This window comes from Trifolium pratense, linkage group LG3, assembly GCF_020283565.1.
Source record: "Trifolium pratense cultivar HEN17-A07 linkage group LG3, ARS_RC_1.1, whole genome shotgun sequence".
In the NCBI taxonomy this organism is placed as follows: Eukaryota; Viridiplantae; Streptophyta; class Magnoliopsida; order Fabales; family Fabaceae; genus Trifolium; species Trifolium pratense.
In genome coordinates, this window is record NC_060061.1 from 11,256,327 (window position 1) to 11,276,619 (window position 20,293).

General features: G+C 33.2%; 3 protein-coding genes and 1 long non-coding RNA gene across 5 annotated transcripts; 1 reads left to right on the forward strand and 3 right to left on the reverse strand.

Annotated features, from left to right (window-relative positions):
• Positions 1–3,924: 3,924 nt before the first annotated feature.
• On the reverse strand, positions 3,925–7,754 carry LOC123914228 (receptor-like kinase TMK4). Its single transcript, XM_045965300.1, has 2 exons — positions 5,460–7,754; positions 3,925–4,694 (listed from the first exon to the last, which is right to left on the reverse strand). The coding sequence occupies exons 1-2, from the start codon at positions 7,699–7,701 to the stop codon at positions 4,192–4,194; spliced, it is 2,745 nt and encodes a 914-aa protein (XP_045821256.1). The 5' UTR covers positions 7,702–7,754; the 3' UTR covers positions 3,925–4,191.
• A 4,386-nt stretch (positions 7,755–12,140) lies between these two features.
• On the reverse strand, positions 12,141–13,850 carry LOC123914231 (phloretin 4'-O-glucosyltransferase-like). The gene has a single exon (XM_045965302.1). It carries the CDS (start codon positions 13,760–13,762, stop codon positions 12,386–12,388), a length of 1,377 nt encoding a protein of 458 aa, XP_045821258.1. The 5' UTR covers positions 13,763–13,850; the 3' UTR covers positions 12,141–12,385.
• A 628-nt stretch (positions 13,851–14,478) lies between these two features.
• On the reverse strand, positions 14,479–16,179 carry LOC123914229 (phloretin 4'-O-glucosyltransferase-like). Its single transcript, XM_045965301.1, has one exon. The coding sequence runs from the start codon at positions 15,993–15,995 to the stop codon at positions 14,577–14,579; it is 1,419 nt and encodes a 472-aa protein (XP_045821257.1). The 5' UTR covers positions 15,996–16,179; the 3' UTR covers positions 14,479–14,576.
• A 1,088-nt stretch (positions 16,180–17,267) lies between these two features.
• On the forward strand, positions 17,268–19,183 carry LOC123914232. Of its 2 annotated transcripts, XR_006811777.1 has the most exons (4): positions 17,269–17,376; positions 17,497–17,533; positions 18,005–18,106; positions 18,949–19,183. It is a non-coding gene; the product is annotated as an uncharacterized LOC123914232 (long non-coding RNA). The 2 variants fall into 2 exon arrangements; XR_006811776.1 differs by having other exon boundaries at positions 17,268–17,533.
• The last annotated feature ends 1,110 nt before the right edge of the window (positions 19,184–20,293 follow it).

Here is a 20,293-nt window from a genome sequence, read left to right on the forward strand (position 1 = left end):
GGTTTCTTATTAAATTGGCTAAATTCCCTAGTCGAATATGTTCTCAACCAAAAAATTCATAGAATCCATATATTTGTTTCCTAATGATTTTTTAGAAAAATAAAAAAATTAATCTCATGACTGAATTTAGTGTAGATAGTCAAGTGTTTAACACATGATATTTCCATCATGTGATGTAGTACTATTATGTAACATCAATCTGTTATTTATATATTTATCTTTACCATTCAAAAAAAAAAAAATCAAATACCATTTCTTTATTTTATTTTTCACTTTCTGTATTTTATTTTTCACTTATTTCATAAGTTACACAAAAGTAATGTAGATAGTACTTCTCTTTCAGGAAGCATAAGGACTTTTTGAGGTCCACTTTGCACTTTACCTTTTTAACTAATGTCATTTTCGGTTGGTTTGGGTTCTTGCATTGCATTGCATTGCAGGAATCTTTCTTTCTAATAATGCAATATGTTTTACAGCTGGATACAACATTCTCCAATCCAAATTAATGAATAAATAATGAGTTCAATATGTGATCTAAATTGAAACGTTTTTTTAAATATGTTTTACCTTAGAATTATCGTGGTGGTGAATGTCACTTTGCACGGTGGTTGTAAAAGGAGGATGTGTGTTATTAAGACACTCAAGTCGTTATTTATATGAAGTGAGAGTTTCTAGAGAGTAAGAAGCATGAGAATGAAAAGTCATATTTGACAGTAAATGTCAATCATTACATAAATGCAAGCTTATGTCGCTGTTGGATAAGAATATATGGTTGTAGACCAATATGCAATTGGGCCGAGATCAACTCAATATTAAGTTGGACTCGGACCAAGTCTATAAAAGTATGAGAGCCAAATTTAAAATGAAGGTGAATTTGTTTTTGTGAATTTGTTTTTACTTAGAACTTATGTCAGGTGTAAAAATGAGTAGTGAAATTAAATTAAATGCATGGTTAATTTTAATATAGACCACTTTCTTAAGTGGACCAGTCATAAATAACATTATAACGAATAGAAATTTCACAAAATTCAGCGTTGGATTGAAAGTTTATATCATATAGATCATCCATAATTTTTTTAGAGAAATTGAAAAATCATTTGATATGTTATTGAGACTCATTAAGATTAAGGTTTATGAGTTTTTATTAAATATCGTTAATCTTGATAGGTCTCAATAGCATATCAAATAATTTTTAATTTTTTTATGAATGGTCTAAATGATATAAACTTTCAATCTAACGGTAAATTTTATAAAATTCGTATTCATTATAATAGTATTGATCACTGGTCCACGGTGGACCGTAGCATTAGCCTTAAATGCATTTTTTTTTTAACATCATTACCCTTTGAGTTAATTTTGAAAGTGAGATGTGAACCCATATATTAAAATGAACAAAATTTGGATAGGATCAAAATAAACTTTTAACCAATTTGGTTTAATGTTTGGAGTTACATTGGCTTGGATTTTAACATAGTATGATTGTATCCAATAAATTGTTTGAATTTTGTAAATGTAAATTGGGATGACAAAAAATGACATGGCATGTGAGAACTCAATCACAAAGTGGTCTAAGCTCTTGTGACCATATATAAGCATTATTTTGAGAAGATTGCCCTTTCAATTGTGGATCTTTTGATACAAGTCCATGTATATGCTGTATTGGACATTTTGCACCCAACAGAACCGTTCAAATTTACGTGCACGTAAGTAAAAGAAATGTGGAATCGCGCAGTCCCGATCACGTTCACAACCAAAGACTCCCTTCTATGGTCTCAGGCGCTGGTTTGCCAAACTATCAAATATGGCAACAAACGTTTGCATGCTGTGCTAGTGGTTTGATTTTCATCGCAAGTTTTGAACCGATAAACCAACCGAACAGAGACGAACACTCTCTCTAAGTCATTTTCAAGTAGGTATCTAGATAAAAGACTTCCAGGAAAAAAAAAAAGTGGAGTGGAGTGGAGCAAGTCTTATCAGTGGCGGAATTAGAGGAAGGTTGAGGTGGGCCGCGTCCCTCCCCCAAAAAATAGGAAATTACTAATATACCCTTGGTATTTTCATAAAATTACATATTTCTAATACTATATATATTTTTGAAGGTAAATAGGAATAGAAGCGCATCGTTAGCCTAGTTGGTAGAGGTTTCAACGCCTAATGCAATGGAGGTGAATGTCATGGGTTTGAACTATGCCTCCTTTGGTTTTGCTTTTTTTTTTTTTTTCTTTCAAAAATCAACTTTAACACACACCCTTGAGGATAAATGTCGTCTTAAACATGTAAAGACATAATTTTGAGATTAATGTTTTTCTTATGATATATCAATTTTGAGATTATTTTCTGGTATGTAATTTAATTTTTTAATTATCAAATTATTGCTTATTATGACTTAAATTTTTATACGCAATATAATTTTTAATATTTAATTTATATATTATAAATTTTTTTAACAGCCAACCCAAAAAAAAAAAATTTCTGGTTAATATAGCTGTGTCTGGGAAACAGATTTCCTGCTGTCCATTATCACACAGTTTTCACGCAGTAGTTGATCAGGACCGTCTGATCTAAAATGAGTGGTTGAGATCTCAAACTGTTAAAAATCATAGAAATATGTGCTGCATAATTACAGCCGTCTGATTAAAGATCAACGGTCGATATTTAAAACAGCGGCTAACTGTGTATATTTTTACTGTAGGCAATCCAGATCCCTGTATCTGCTACCACAGTACCTAAAAAATAAAAGTTGAAAAAGTACATGATTAAGACAAATTTCCACACTGTTACTGGTACTTCAAATTTTGTAGTATTTAATCTAGTCTGCGACAAATATATTCTTATCAAATAAAATATGCATATCAGCATATGCACACGCATGTTCTCATGAAAATCAGAAGCCACTAGTAAAATACTAATAAACACGAATTAATTAATTATTATCCCAGGTTTAATATTCCATTTAGAATAATCTAATCAAATCTCAATGTTGTTAAGTACTATTTTCAACCACTCAATCTGCTCTATATAGTACTAATTTTTTACTGATACAGTGACACATTGATAACGTGGTGCGCAAGTTAACATGGATACGGGAAGAAAATGAAGAGAAGAATAGAGATATTGGAACCCACGTACATTACATTTGCATGTGCTTAGTGACCAAATTAATCTATGTGGTTATCTTTGGTACTTTTCTTAAGTGCGTGAATATTAACTAGGCAGGCTCAACGTAAACGTGAGATTACTATTATTCCCTTCGTCCCAAAATATAAGAGTTAGTTTGACTAATATCTTTAATTATATATTAGTAAATATTATAAAAACTTGATATTTTGAAAATACTCATCAAAACAAATCAAACAAGATCTTATATGCTAATATTTATATCTATATATTGTTAAAAAAATATGGTTAAAACAAGATAAATGAATAGTGTCATTTAGTCAAAATAGTTCTTATAAAATGGGATGGAGGGAGTAGATTATTAAGGTATCCCTATTTTATTTTATTAACATTAGATATATTAAGGCCTAAGGTCAACCAAATTACCGACCCCATTTTTAAGCAAAAAGTTGGTAAAAGAGATCCTAAATAAGGTTATTCATTAAGGTTCATACATATCAGATCTTACAAAATGTTAAATAAAAAATTTGACGGAAGAGACTAGACTCCCACAGCATGATAAATTCAAATTTAGGCTATCTCAAATAGAATTACCTTCCGTCGAAGAAATGTATAATAAAAATAAAATAAAACAAAGTACAATTTATAATTATATGATACATTTTTTATTTTATTTTTAGAGGATATATATATGTTTCTGATTAAAAAAAAGATATATACATTAGATTTCATAGGTCTTTCCCCTTCCTCATAAACTAATTACCTCACGATTTAATAAAAGCTCTAATCATCTTTTAAAACCCATATACGACAGCTTAAAATAATCAATAAGATCAAACTTACTAGAAGTATATATTTAGGTTTATATCAGTAAAGGAGATTTTTAAAGCAGATAAAAAATATATATTTTCAAGTTAATAAAAAAAAATGGGCAGACATTTTGGTGATACTACCAGATCAAAAAGCTTCATCACAATCTTTGGTTTTCTTGGGTATTTATTTTTCTCAACCAATTCTTCCACTCTCATAAGGACTAAAGAAGCCCTTCGACGGTATCTCATTTATCAATTTTGGCTACCGGCAATCCGGTGAATCAAAGTTGCCTGCAAATGATGGAGATTTAGAACTTGTTTGGGTTTGTGAGAAGGACATGTCACTAAATAGCGTTGAAGTGCCGGCTTGCCACCTTTGTAGTGCTTCAGGAAGATTCATCTGATTGTCAACGCCATAATTTCCTTCGTCTGTTTGGGTAGTAGGTTTCCATAGCTGCACAAGGGGACCCAACACATTCACGGCATGCCCCATATCTGGCCTTTGATATGGTTCACGAACGGTGCAATGGCCAGCCAGCTCAGCCACTTTATATATGCTCAACATTGTTTCTTCATCTGGGTTGAGAGTTGGATCAATTGCCTTTGGAATGTCTTCCTTGTTAATCAGTACCCTACGGAACCAAGTAACCAAATGAGACCTTTCACTAGGCACAGTATCATCTAATGCCTTTCTACCTGTGATCAGTTCCATCAAAACTACGCCAAATGCGTAAACATCCACTTTGGTTGTCACTCTTCCAGTAGCTGCAAGAAACAATATTACATTAATTATAAATAATGGAATAGACCAGCACAGAACAAAAGCAATCAATCACAATGCAACAAGAATGAAGCATATTTTATAATGTAACACTCTTCAAAGACAAGACAGCATCAATGAAAATGAACTACATTGTCAACTTTTAGCTGTTTGATTCAATACATCACCAAGCCACAGTCACAGATGATCAAATTGGGATGAAAGATTTTGCAAACAATAATTAGTGGCATCGGAGTAACTGCACTGTGCTGCCCACCAAGTGGGATTTTTAGCGGCTTTAGGGAGAACCAAACCTGCATCTATGGGAATATGGGAGTTTAATTTTGGATTGTTGACCACATTTGCCAACCTACATTAGCTAGGTCGGATTCTTTTAGCGATCTAATAATGGCACAACATAGCCTGCAAGGCTGCGGCTGCAACTATCCACCAGCAAGATTTATACGAAAAACACAATGCAACTGAATAAAACTTATGAACCAGGTTAAAAAAATAAAATTGCAAAGCAGCAGCAAAAAAGAGTTTCAGTCTATCAGAAACACGTATTGGGATCAAATAACAATTGTTTTTCCTTCAAACTTTTCTTTTTATATGGCTACTCAATCAAACTACCAAATTTTCTCAACATCAGAGCATGATATTGATGCAGTACCTATAGGCTATAGCTATAATCACCAAATATTGTAGTACTAAATAAGAGCTTTAAAAATTAATTAAGGCACACGCTTAAAACCAAAAGCTTTGTATACCTGCATACTCGGGTGCAAGATATCCAAATGTTCCCGCCAACTTTGTCTCGATAGAATACTTCCCATCCGGTGTGTTTTTAACCAACCCAAAATCTGCAACCTTTGCTCTCATGTCATCGCCTAATAGTATATTTGATGGTTTTAAGTCTCTATGAATGAAGCTTTGCCGAGCTAAGCTGTGCAAGTATTCCACCCCCCGTCCAACATCCAAAGCTATTACCAACCTTTGTTTCCATGTCAAAGGAGTATACCCATGTTCACGACATTCAAACAGATGTTGCGTTAATGTCCCTTGAGGCATATGCTCATACACCAAAAGCCTCTCATTTCCATTGATGCAATATCCCATAAGAGCAACCAAATGTCTATGCCTAACCTTAGTAAGAACAGCGATCTCTGCTTCAAACTCATTCAACCCTTTGCTTCCTGATGCAACGGATATCATCCTCTTGACAGCAATTTTAGTTCCGTCAGGTAACTCCCCTTTATAAACAATACCAAACCCTCCCCTTCCCAAAATGTTATCGTCGCTGAAATCATTTGTCACTTGTCGAAGAATATGAATCGAAATCATAGGATTTACATCACCTCCCGCATCAAAACCATGAAGCTGACTATGATCACCACTGCTCTGGCTTTGCAACTCGCTCGGAACACCACCATATCCATTCGAAACACATGCAAGATCAAGCTTAACATTTCCTTCCCCATTTTCAGGATTACTAACCTTTCCAAATTTCCGAAGCCGCTTTCTAGAATAACACTTCCAAGAAACAAACAACATAGCAACAACAAAAAGCAAAACACCAATCACTATACCAGCAATCGAACCTGGCGTCATCGAATTACCCTTTCCCGATCCATCACCCCTTCCATTGGGACCAGAACCAAGATCTTTACCAATCCAAACATTACCACCAGTTACTAATGTCACCTTCGGTGAGAAATTGGGAACCTGTCCCGATAGGTTATTGTTAGAGACATCAAGACTCTCAAGCTGAGACAATGTAGTCAAACTCTGAGGTATAGAACCAGTTAAATTATTCCCAGATAGATTCAATTTCTTCAATTTTTTCAAATTGGCAAAAGCAGGCGAAATTGTTCCCTGCAAATTCTGCTTCACTAAAATGACAGACACAATATTCTTATCCTTGTCACACGTAACAAACCGCCAACTTTGATCTGGACAAGGATCATTCCCTTTCCACTCCTGCGCCAATATAACAGGATACCCAAATCCCTTAGCAATTTGAAGCAAAACCATAACCATATCATTACAAGGTCCTGGTGTATTACCAAGACAAAAATTATTTCTTGCACCAATATCCTCAACTGTCACATTTTTACCTTTAAAATCGGGAAAAGGTCCCTGAAGTTCATTATTCCTAAGAGAGACGTTCTGCAAGCTAGGCATATTATTCATCAGAGAATCAGGAACCAAACCGGTTAACTGATTATCTCGAAGTTGCAGATTAAGCAAATTCGTACATTGCGATAAATCTGGAATTGGACCAGTGAACTTATTAACATGAAGCCATACCTGAGATAACTGCGTCATATTAGCAATCACAGCGATTGAACCGGATAAGTTGTTGTTATTGAGCCATAAAATTTGGATTGAGGAAGTAGCGAGAGAGTTAGGTAATTCTCCGGTGAGATTGTTGTAGGCGAGACGAATTTCGGTGAGAGCAGTGAAATTGGAGAAAATGTCCGGTAAGTTTCCGTTGATATTTGCAGAATCTAAATCGAGGGTGTTGAGATTGGATAACTGAGTTAACTCGGAAGGGAATGTCCATGGAAGGAAAGAATTGTAACTGATAGCAAGTTGTTGGAGTGAAGGTAGGCCGGAAAATGCGGCGGGAGGGACAGAGTTGAATTGGTTATTACCTAGATTGACGGTTTTGAGGGAGGATAGGTTGGCGAGAGAAGGAATAGGACCGGAGAAAGCATTGTTATAGAGATTGAGAGATGTCAGTTGAGTGAGAGAGTTGAGATTGGAAGGTAGGGTTCCGGCGAGGTTTTGAGAAGAGAGGTCTATGTAGGTTACGCGGCGGTTTGATGAATCGCACTTGATTCTGTTTTTGTCCCATTCACAGAATTGAGTATCGGAAGACCAGCCGGATGGAGGGTTTTTTAGGGCTTTTAAAAGGCTTAACATGACCGCGGAGTCGTCGTCATTATCGGCGACGACGACGGTTGTGGCGGTGATGATGAAAATTAACAAGAAAGAGATTCGGAGCATTGGGAAATAAATGAGGTTGGTTGGCTGTAGTAGCAAGGAAGTAGTAGTGTCCTGTACTCTTACAATGAAAGAGAGGGAAAAGGGGAAATATGAGTAATGCGTTGTTTTTTTCTACTTGTGGGAAAAGAAAGAGAAATTGAAAGATGTGTTATTACTAGTAAAGTCTTAACCAGTAAGATATTGTTACTTTTACGAAACCGGGATTCAACATGGGCCTGGCCTCACGGTTCAAGTAAACCCAAGTCCAACACAATGTACTAAAGTGGACTCTTCAAGTCATCGACTACGTGCATTAACATAGTCGATGACCGGTAAATGTGTAACCATTGGAAACATATATCTCTTGTGTTTTTGTTACTGTCTTCTCTCCAAATGCATTTTCAGTGGTGGGAGGATTTTAATCCAACTGATACTTATTTCTTTTACTTGATTTGAAGGTTATAATTAACGGCAGAATGGACGACACACATAAGAGAATCCAAATTTGTAACCATTTTGATTGGATTATGTAAAAAAAAACATATATGAATTCATATTATTGTTTACTTTTTTTTTTATTACAAGCCATGTATTATTTAGTGGATTAATCTCAAAATAATAAAAGATTTAATGTATATATTTATTGAAATTATGCATACAGTAATATTATGACAGGATACTTCTCACAAATACTTTCCTAATTCCTCTCTTTAGTCTTTAATATAACAAATTGACTTTTTAGATACATTAAAAAATGAATGTATCTAGTCTATAATATAGTCTAGATACATTGATTTTTTAATGTATCTAAAAAGTGAATTTTTTCTTATATTAAGGAAAAGAGGGAGTAGTTAAAAAACTTAGGCCCCGATTGGCCCACCTTATTTTCTACTTTTTTCTTTTCCTTAAAAATAATAAAGATGTAAAAAATTGTTTTTGACTCAACTTCTCTTTATTTTCTACTTCTTTACTTTATTTCTCTAATACTTTTAAGGATAAATAGAGTCAAATACAATTTTCTACTTCTTCTAAAGTAGAAAAGTAGAAAATAAGTAGGGTCAAACGTGACCTTATTGCTGATTTTCATTCATGAATATTACATGCTAAAATGGTAATAAGATCTAAAATCATTATGGTAAAAATATATTCTCTTAAATATTACACATCATATTCAAATAATGTATCCTGAATTTTTTTGGTACATTATCCTCAATTATCAACAGAATAAAAAATTTATTTGTGTTAATCTTCTCATATAAATAAGAGAGTTAATACGAAAGAAATATTTTATTCTAAATTAGATCTTTAACGACAAAAATCAAAATTCTCAACAACAAAAAACATAAATAAAAAAAATTCCCAATTGAAATGAACAATTCATGAGGTATGCTGATTAAATATTAACAGTTGTTTTTCTTAACACGTCATTTAATTTTTTTTTTAGATATCAAACAAATTTTGTTCTAAAACAAATTTTATTCTATTTTTTGTAATGAAACGAAAAATGTAGATATACAGTTTTATTTTTCAAAAAAGAAGCAAACAAAAGTGATAGATTGTAAATGGACTATTTCATTAAAGGGGATGTGATATCACGGAATTTGGAGACATTATAGGTGAATGTAAACGTTGTTTTTCATTATTTTTTACAAACTCTCATGTTGAGTTTAATAGGAGACAAGCAAATGAGGTAGCTCATGCTTTGGCAAGGGTAGTCACATCTCTAGCTAGCTCCAATATCTTTACTGATGTACCGACATGTATAAGTCAATTGATTATGAATGAAATGCTATAAGCATCTTTGTCTCAAAAAAAAGTGATAGATTAGTCTCCATGAGCTTAACTTAGAGACATTGCAATATATGTAGGGTTGGGGTTCGAACCATGAAGACCTCGTTTTTTCATCTTAAAAGTGAAATTTATATATAACACTAAACTACTTGACAAAAAAACGATAGATTAAAAAAGAGAAAAGAGTGACGCATAGCAAATTTTATAGAAAAATACGAAATATAAATAGTTTTTTTTTAACTAAATGAAATAAATAATTTTTTTTTTATAGACGAAATGACAAAACCATTGAAAACCCACACACACAAAGTGGAGTGACTGGGGCTCGAACCCCGGTCCACATTTTTTGGATCATTCTCGTTATAAAAATGTTGTAGCAAACGTTATAAAAATGAGAATTTTTTGAAAAATATTGTCTGCTACTTAAGTCGCGGATATTATAAAGGTAGAGTGTTTTTGGAGTGTCCGCTACCTAAATAGTGGTAGGAGTGTTGTGGTAATTTCGTAGGGCGCATGAAAAATGGAATAGAGTGGCAAAAGTAAACAAGTGCAATCAAAGACTCTATGACTTGACCCAAAAAAATTCAGTCTCTAAGATATGATCTTCCACTAGAACATTCCCACTAATACTTGCACCCCTCCCATACGCTGAACAAAACAAAACAAATTGAACTGTGTTCATAATATATGGATTTGATGTTCGTTACTAGTTTACACACCTTTTTTTTTTTGCAATTTGATTTTGCAGTCGCACGCGAGTTTGCTGAATATTGCACACGATGTGTCTGATTAATTTGAATTTATTTTTAGGTTATGCCTTGATTACCCTTTTGAGTGGTTTGTTTTTTACTCTCTCCAATATTCCTTTTTATAAGAGACACTTCACATTTTTATATTCATTGAATAATTAATACATGTATGTGGTCTATTTTGTATTTTTCTTTTTTTTTGGGTTACTATTCTTTTCTATTTTAATCTACTTTTATTTGCAAAAAAAAAAAAAAAAAAGAAAAGAAAAGAAAACCCAGCAAATTAATTAACACCATTCTTATAGTACCATCCTAGCAGCACTTAGGGTCTGTTTGGTTCGGGGGTTTTGGAGGGGAGGGGAGGTAATATTTTAATATTTTTGTGTTTGGTTCAATTTTTAGAAGGGGATATGAGGGGAGGGGAGGGGAGCAAAATCCCTCCTAAACTCAATTTTTGCTTCCCCCCAAATTGGGGGGATTTGGAGGTGAGGGGAGGGAAGCTTTTTTAAAGTTTATTAAACTGACAAAATTATCCTCAATATATTTTAGAATTCCAATATTATCCTTATTACCATTTTTATTATTAGGTCTTTGTTGTTTGTATTGCCCATACTCTTTGTCTGCCTCTTCTTGTTCGTGCTGCTGCTGGCTCATAATCCAGTATGTTTTCCTGCGTTTATATATGTGTATATATATATATATATATATATATATATATATATATATATATATATATATATATATATATATATATATATATATATATATATATGTATCACGTTTCCTTTGCATCACGTTTTCCTTCTTTTTCTTCCAACTTCAATTTCAGAGAAGCATCACCACGTTTTCTTTTCCTTTTTCTTCTCTATATACATGTCAATTTTAATTTTTTATGTTATGTAATTACCCAAGTCTCTTGTTACACATGATAAATACATGTCAATTTGTGTCAATTTGTGTATATGAACTTTTATATGTATGTAGTTTAAATGTTAATTTTTTTATAGGAGTATTGATAGTTTTGTTAAATTATTATATGTGAAATTTATTTTTTTAAAATATTTTATTGAATTAGATGGATCATCAAGATCGAGAAATTGCTATTAAAATAGATGGTTTGATTTGCGTCGAAGAGCTGTAGCTCAACTTATGTGTGCAGTTGTTTATTGTTATGTTCGGATGTGATTTTTTTTTTTTTTGAAAAGTATGTATTATTTGTTTTGATGTAATAATAAAGAGATATTAGTTTTTAAAATATGAGTGTTATAAGATTTTTAAGGGTAAAAAAGTAAATAGTTTTAAAAATACCTTCCCTCCCCTTGTGAACCAAACATATATTTAATTAAAATAACTCACCTCCCCTCCTCTCCCCTCTTTTGAACCAAACACATATGTAATTAAAAAAATTCCCTCCCCTCCCCTTCCCTCCCCTCCCCTCTATAAAAATACTTCACCTCCCCTCCCCCTATTTTGAACCAAACAGACCCTTATGGCATTACTAGGATTATTTATTCAATTCAAATATAATAAAGTAGATTCTATTTTTTTTAGTCTAGAAGAAATATAATGGCAGCCAAAAAATATGTTGAGAGAGGATCCAATTTATGTGTCCCACAGAGTTTGCAAGTAAGAAAGGAATTAGATGGGGTTGGAAATTGGAATGGTGTCATTTGGCACTACAACATTGTTTTCTACATCCCTTTGCATATCCGTAAGTTCTTCATTTGATATGCCTTGGGTGGCAAGACATGAAATAATGTTGTTGAATAGGGAAAAAGTTTAAATATCAATTTTACTAGCAGTACAAACATTATACTATTATATTAATGTCTAATTTGTGTCTCTAAATAAATCAATATATCTTCCTATACCTTTCTAATAAAATGTTGACATTTTTGTGGTAATTTTTTGTTGGTGTAATTCTTCAAAATACAATATTAATTTATTATATAAAGATGATATTAGTCACCATAAAGATGATATACAAGGGATGATATAGACAACCACAATACAAGGTTTAGGTTTGGATTTTATAGCCTTCACCATCATGCTTTATTGTGGACATAGAAAAGAAGCAAGAAAAAACAGGGTGAGCCCTGTCATAACTGAACTAGAAAATTCATATGACATAAGAATCCAAATCCAATTTTTAGCCATATGCATGCTCATGCATTTTCCTCCAAAAATGACCTTAGATTCTTTTCTGCAGGACCACCTTCTTTCCCTGCCTCTCTAGCCAATTCTTTCCATTTCTTTGCATTCTTTTTCATTTCCTCTCCTTTCTCTCCACTCCCCATCACCACTTCCAAACACCTCCTAATTTCCTCCCTTCCCACAATTCCATCCTCATTCACTTTACCATCCACTCTCACCCCTATCTTCCAAACATCTTCAACTAACTTTGCATTAGTCTTTTGATCTGTCCATTGAGGAAACGCCACCATAGGAACCCCTGATACCAAGCTTTCCAAACTCGAATTCCAACCACAATGTGTAAAGAAACAACCTAATGACGAATGTGAAAGAACCTCCATTTGAGAACACCACTTTACTATCTTCCCTTTCTCTCCCAATTCCTCTTTAAATTTCAAATCCTCCTCTTTTTCTCTCAAGACCCATAAGAATGAAAATCCACAATCCAACAACGCACCTGCAATTTCATCTGTTTGTCTCTGAGACAAAACAAAGTAACTACCAAACGAAACATAAACAACTGAAGAATTTGGTTTTGAATTCAACCATTCGACATAGTCACTTGAAACTTGCAAGAGGTCGCCACTAAAAGAAGCATCAGAATTAAATGGAATCAACGGCCCGATGGGAATCATTTTGAGGTTATTAATAGTATCAACGGCTCTGAGTGCCTCCGACTCCAAAGCTTCAAAGGTATTTACAAGTATTATTGGATTGGTTTCAACATCGAGCTCGTGAAATTGTTCTTGAAAATACGGAAAAACAAAAGACAGTGGACTTGGATTCGAGCGAAACAAAAAAGAAGGTATGTCACATGGCGATAACGTAAAGGGCAATCCTGGTAATTCAATGGTAGTTTTGTGTTGGTTATTGATATGGTTACTATAACCGTGAAAATAGTAATAGAGAATATCAAACACTGTGGCGGGCTCAATCCAGAGTTGCGCTGAGCGGAGGTTAAATCCGCGCGCTACTCGCGGAGCCCAAGGAAGGAGTAAGGTGTAGAGTAAGCAAGTAAAAGGTTGAGATTCTTGTTTGGCGGAGAGAATGAGATTGGTGACAAAGTCGGAGCCACGACTATTGAATTGTGAAGAGTAGAGGTTGAAATCAGCGTCAGTGCGATCGATGGCCATGAAACCATCATCATAACCGTCGGAAAAAGGAGTGAGGGAGAGGTTGGGGATGGTGGTTAGGGATGAATTGAGGTGGATTAAGCGACGGTAGAGGTGACGAGTTATAGGAAGAGTGACATGTGCACCCATGGATATGAGGCGCTTAGCGAATTGGAGGGCTGGATTTATGTGGCCTTGGGCTGGGTATGTTACCAGAAGGATACGGTGGCGGGACATGATTGCAATGTTCCAACTGTTCTAAGGAATGGAGTGTACTAGGAAATAAATGAAGTATTTATAGTAGATGTGTGTGTATATGAACATTTATTTCTCAAAAATATTTCATCAACTTTTTTGGGCCGGTAATGAGCCGACTTAACTCGATCAGAGTTTGAAATTCAGATCGACAATTGATTCGTTGAACTTGATTCATGAATTAAATGACCTGAACATGAACTAAAAATTAAGTTCGTTAATTAAATGAATTGAACTTGAATTATATATAGTTCGACTCGTTTGGTTCACGAGTTCACAATTTTTTTTTAGCAACACAATTATATATTTAACACTTCAAAAAAAATTAAAATTTATATATTTGATTTTATAACACTTCGATAAAAATTGATATAAATTATATTTTATTTTGTCTGTTCAGTTATGGTTTGAATTAACGAGCCAAACTAAGGTTTTTGTGAACTCAAATGGAGTCAAGTTCGGGATAGAAGAAAAAGTTGTGTTAAACTCTCGAGTTGATAAGTTTTTAGCTCAAAACAAACTGAACTTAACGAGCTGAACTGAATTGTTCGTGAATTTTAAGCGGGCCGAACGCGAGCTAAAAAAATAGTTCATTTCTAACAGTGGTCCACATTTATTTTTAGCGATGGTCCACATTGAAGTAAAAGGATTTCCTGTTACAACAAGATGCGATATTAGTATTAGTCATTCGATTTAAAATTAACGATTCAAATATAAAACTATGTGTAACTGCATTATTATTTTACTGCACGAAATCTACATCCAACATTGAAATATGCCTTTTCAGCCAAATACATCATGATCTTGCAATAGTATCATCTAAAAAACCTCTCAGATTCTTGTGTGAAGAGCCATATTCCTTCACAGCCTCTCTAGCCAAATTCTTCCATTCTATTGCATTCCTTCTCAATTCCTCTCCTTTCTCTCCACTCCCCATCACCACTTCCAAACACTTCTTAATTTCATCCCCTCTAACAATTCCATACTCATGCACTTTATAATCCACCCTCACCCCAATCTTCCACACATCTTCTATTAACTTTGCATTTGTCATTTGATCCATCCGCTGAGGAAACGCCACCATGGGAACCCCTGACACCAAACTTTCCAAACACGAATTCCAACCACAGTGTGTCAAAAAACAACCCAAAGAAGAATGTGAAAGAACCTCAACTTGAGAACACCATTTCACTATCTTCCCTTTCTTTTTCAACTCCTCTCTATAGCTTAATAACTCTTCTTTTTCTTTAATGACCCACAAAAAAGAAAATCCACAATCCAACAACGCACGTGCAATTTCTTCCATTTGTACCTTCGACAACACAATCAAACTACCAAACGAAATATAAATAACAGACATCTCTTTCTTAGAATCCAACCATTCAACACAATCATTTGAAGGTTGGAAGATGTGTGTCTGACTCTGACCTCCAAATGAATTATACTTTGTTGGTTCTTTCACGTCTAAAAACGCAGAAGGAACCAACGGTCCAATGGAGATCATGTTCAATTTCTCAACGGCTCTCAACGCCTCAGGTTCCAATGCTTCGAATGAATTAACAAGTATTGTTGTTGGATTTTTTTCTACATCAAGATCTTTAATTTGTTCTTCAAATAAAGTAAGCATTAAAGAGTTATAATTACTATAAGCACTTAAATCTGACTCCAATAGAAACGAAGGTAAATCACGTTGTGATAGCAATAGTGACAATCCGGGTAATGCAATCGAACATTCAGGATTTTTTATTAACTCGGAGTGTCCATGAAAGTAGTGATATATGATATCAAACACGGTGGCTGGTTGAATCCATAGTAACGCTGTTGGGAGGTGATGCTCACGCGCCACTTTTGCGGCCCAAGTAAGGAGTATGGAGTGAACTAAACAAGTGAAAGGGGTACCTTGTTGTGAGTTAGAGAGTATAAGATTGGTGACAAACTCGGAGCCGCGACGGTTGAACTCTGCGGCGTAGAGTGAGTAAGTGACGTCGTTGCCGTTGCCTTTATAGCCGACATCGTCATAGCCGTCGGAGAAGGGGAGATAGGAGAGGTTAGGGAGGGTGGGTTTGTTGGTGATGCGGTTGTGCATGTATATGGTGGTAGAGAGAGTGACGTGTGCACCTAATGCAATGAGTCTTTTTGCGAATTGGAAGGTTGGGTTTATGTGGCCTTGTACGGGGTATGGGATGAGGAGGATGCGGTGGCGGAGGTGAGGCATGGTGATTGGTTGTGGTGGCGCGTGATAGAGCTTGCAATTATTAATGAGAGGAGCTAGCTAAATGACTCTTTTGCTAACTGAGTGCTACCTACCTTAATGTATGAAAGCGAGTATATGAAGATTTTATCTCCATGATAATTTATTTAAACAAAAGAAATTCAAACATTATAAGATAAAGAGGAGTGCTACATGGCAAGAGAAGCCATAGGCACGATCACATGCACGACCAAACATTTGTCTCTACTTTTTTTATTAAAGATATAGTTACTTGCATTATAATTTTGTGCCTATAAATAAGTTATTTGTACCTAATTTTGTGATCAATTATAATTTTACTCATTATCATCAATACAAAGTTTTCTAGCTTTTCTCTCTACTTTCTATGGATACAATGATTCTTAACATGATATCAGAGTTTATCATAGATCCATTTGTTGTTTGTTGTGGAGACCTCCCATATTTGGGTCACCCGTTGTTGTCGATCAAACGTTCTAGCTTGTTCGTTGGTTCTTTCTTGGTTTTTTTTTTTATGTGCTATCTCATCTTGAGCACAACATTGATATCAATTTACTCTCTAGTCATCAATCACGCTACTTGATCTTTCTCCTTGATTTGTTGGTCGTACGGGGTATGGTATGAGGAGTATGCGGTGGCGGCTGTGTGGCATGATGGTTGATTGTGGTGGCGCGTGATTGAGTGTGGAGCTAGATGGAGAGACTTGTCTCAATTGCTATTTAATGGATGACGAATTTTAGCTACACGATGATTTAAACAAGAAATTAAAACACGATAATAATATTATGGCAAGTGCTCAGATTGACCACTTTAACTTGGTCTTTAAAAAATATCTATCTATTACAATATAAGAAAACTAATGACAATGGTAAAATCAGTTTTGCCCTTGCTTAATAAAATGTCACCTGTCCTTTTGAAGGGTATTTTGAGTCCAAAAATTAAGTAATGGAACCAGATCTCTGCCTAACCAAGCCATATTGCTGGCTAACTAAGCCAAATAGCTATTTTGAGAGACAAAATACCACTTTATTGCAAGCCATGGTTCCACTTAAACTATACCAATTGAATTTCAATTGGTGGCTTTATGTCACATCACAGTTGGACAAAACTTCCTTTTCATCAAAGTGGAGGCAAACTTTCAAATTCAAAATTCAAATCAAAAAGTTGATATATCATTTATCTCTCCTCATTCTTTCTTCTACCTTTAACTCTCCACTCTCTTGCTTTTTCTTATTCATATTTTGTGGTATTCTCCATTCTACTAATATCCTTTTTTTTTTTTTGTGTTTTGTAGAAAAAATAAAAGGCATTCATCTCTATCTAACAACAACAAGAATATACTCATCTCAATCCAACAACAACGCGAGTAAGTTCATCTCTATCTAATGACAACAACAACATGGGTATGTAGATGAAACTCAATTTTCTTCATTCTTTTTTCTATCATATCATGTTTATGATTTTTTTTTCTTGAACTTCATCACAGCCGAATAAATATCTAAAGATCAAACACATGTATGAAGGTATGAAAATCAAACTCATTTTTGTTATCTTCCAATTCTTTTTTGAACTTCATTCTTTTATTCTATGTTAAAATCTTTTTCTATGTTCTCTGAACTCATAAAAATATTCTCTACTTTTATTAATAAAAAAAATGTGATGTTACACAATAAAACAAAGAACAATTTGATTTTAAACACTCTTTAGGTAGACTAAAAAATATGTCTCATTCATTAAAAAAAACATAAAATCCAAAATATAATTGTATGTAAATAAAAAAACAGATTTAAACATAAACTAAAATATACCGAGTAATACCATTCAAAACATTAAAAATCACCACATCATCATTTTTGTAATTTTATTAAATTAGATCGATAACAAAAAAAATAGAAAAGGATACGGAGAGAGGAACATTGGCTACAATGATGCAGTATAGTTTAATTTTTCATTTTGTAACTATTTAATATCATATATTTGATATGATTTGTCAGGTATGGTAGTATAATACTACACAGTAGACAGTTGGAGTACAAAATATGAGGAAGAACAAATAAGAGGAAGAATAGAACACCGTTAAAAGAACAATAGCAAAGGTAAAAGTTTAGAAAAAATAAAACATCCAGTTATATGCTTATGCTATATTCTTCGATGAATTTTCATTTACATTGTTTAAATTTTCTTTCTCTTCTTTAGTCAGGAAAAATAAAACAGATGAAAGATACACAATAATCAATAATGGATTAAAGTTTTGGGAGACTGTGAGTACTATTCTGTTTTGTGGGTCTCAAGAGAGTTGTACACATTTTAATATGATATAAAAGTAGTAATCAAGATCAAGTACAGCTTGCAAGCTGTACAACTGTATGAAGATCAAGATCATTTACACAATTTAATATGATAAAAGAGTAGTAATCAAGTACAAAAGTACAACTTGCACATTAAAAAAAGTAGTGAAATGAAATATAAAGAACAATATTTTAATAAATATGATAATACTTATTTTAATAAATATGAAACAAAGAACAGTTTGAAAAAAAAATAGATCAAATAAAAAATATAAAAATGTGGTGTTTTACAAAACAAAGAACAGGTTGAATTTTTTTTTTTTTTCACTTTTATTGGTTTTTAGAAAGTACAAATATGTGTTATTCACGAAAAAACATAAAATCCAAATATAATCTTTTCTAAACCAAACAAAAAAAACAGATCTAAAAAAAATACATACACTTTTTTTTTTCTTCACTTTTATTGGTTTTTAGAAAGTACAAACATGTGTTATTCACGAAAAAACATAAAATCCAAATATAATCTTTACTAAATCAAACAAAAAAAACAGATCTAAAAAAAATACATACACATTTTCCAGCCTATGCAAAAAATTGATATCCAAACCCTGATTTTTTTGTTGTTGTCATTGTTGTTGTATGTCTTAAAGAAGTGAAGAGGAAGACAACAAAGACGATGTGTTTTCCGGCCAAAGATTGTATTTCTCGGCGTGGTGGTCACCGACGAAGTGCTCAAATCTTGATATTTTCTTTATGGGTTTTGTAGAGGAGATGGAGGAGTGTCTTTATATGGTGATGGTTTTTCAAAGATGTTGTATGGTGGTCAAGATCTAGCAAAAAGGTGGCGGTTAGAATATTAAAAAATGTCTCCAATCTGAAAATAAATTTGATAGAAGAGTAGAGGATAATGAGAGGATGAAGATGATGATGGTTGAACAACCAAACAAGGTCTAAAACATATTGAAGGAGGTTGTGTGGGTGCTGGGCGGCTAGGGTTTTCAGAGGGGAGAGAGGTTCTTTAAAAAAAATTGATGAAGAGAGAGAAAGAAAAGAGTAAATGATTTGTGAGAGATTTAATGTTAAACTTAAAAAATTGACTCATTTGTCTGTCAAAATTCACAAACAAAAGAAAAAGTTTAATAATAATACTCCCTCCGGTCCTTATTATAAGAAACACTTTGACAAAATCACACAAACCAATGAAGGTAAATTTTCTCATTAATGATTCTATCATTTTATGTTATATTCCAAAACTAACCTTTGACTAGTATGGGAAATAGACTTCTCTAATTAATGTACTAGCATTATAATGAATTATTTGATTGTATTTAATAAGGGTATAAATGGAATTGTATCAAAGTGTTTCTTATAAAAAGGACCAAATAAAAATTTCAAAGTGTTTCTTATAAAAAGGACCGGAGGGAGTAATAAAGGTTTGTGTTGGGTAATGAATTTTTGGGCTTGGGCTGCAAAATTGGTCTCTTCTCATCAAATCATTGGACTTCACTTTAATTATCTTTTTACAAAATAATTTTTTTTTAATTGATAGGTAAAAACCTATTTTAGTATTTTTAAATAAGTAAAAAATTATTTTTGTATTTTTAAGAAAATAAATCATAGACTAAAAATATACTATTATTCAAAAAATTAAACAAGGGACAAAGTAATATTATTAATTTATACACGGGAAATATTTGTAATAAATAAGTGATAAAAAAAATTTGCTTAAAAAAAAGTGATAAATTTTTTAAATACAAGAAACATTTATCTATAATTTATAATGAACTAATACGGGAAACACATAACTATAATATACTAAATAAAGTATATATTGGAAGAAAATATATCATCATATATATATTGGACAAATTATATTACTCATTCATAAAACTAATAACAATTTCAAAATAACTATCATATATATTAAATTAAGGCTTAATTAGTCTATTGGCTCCTTAAAGACATTTTAAGTTTCACAATGGTCCCTTAAAGAAA

Bases quoted from the DNA above. Each gene is read 5' to 3' on its own strand.
- LOC123914228 (XM_045965300.1), bottom strand. From the start codon at position 7,701: ATGCTCCGAATCTCTTTCTTGTTAATTTTCATCATCACCGCCACAACC. The intron at 4,695-5,459 runs GTATACAAAGCT...TGTTTCTTGCAG, and splicing joins TCTTGCACCCGAGTATGCAG to CTACTGGAAGAGTGACAACC.
- LOC123914231 (XM_045965302.1), bottom strand. From the start codon at position 13,762: ATGTCCCGCCACCGTATCCTTCTGGTAACATACCCAGCCCAAGGCCAC.
- LOC123914229 (XM_045965301.1), bottom strand. From the start codon at position 15,995: ATGCCTCACCTCCGCCACCGCATCCTCCTCATCCCATACCCCGTACAA.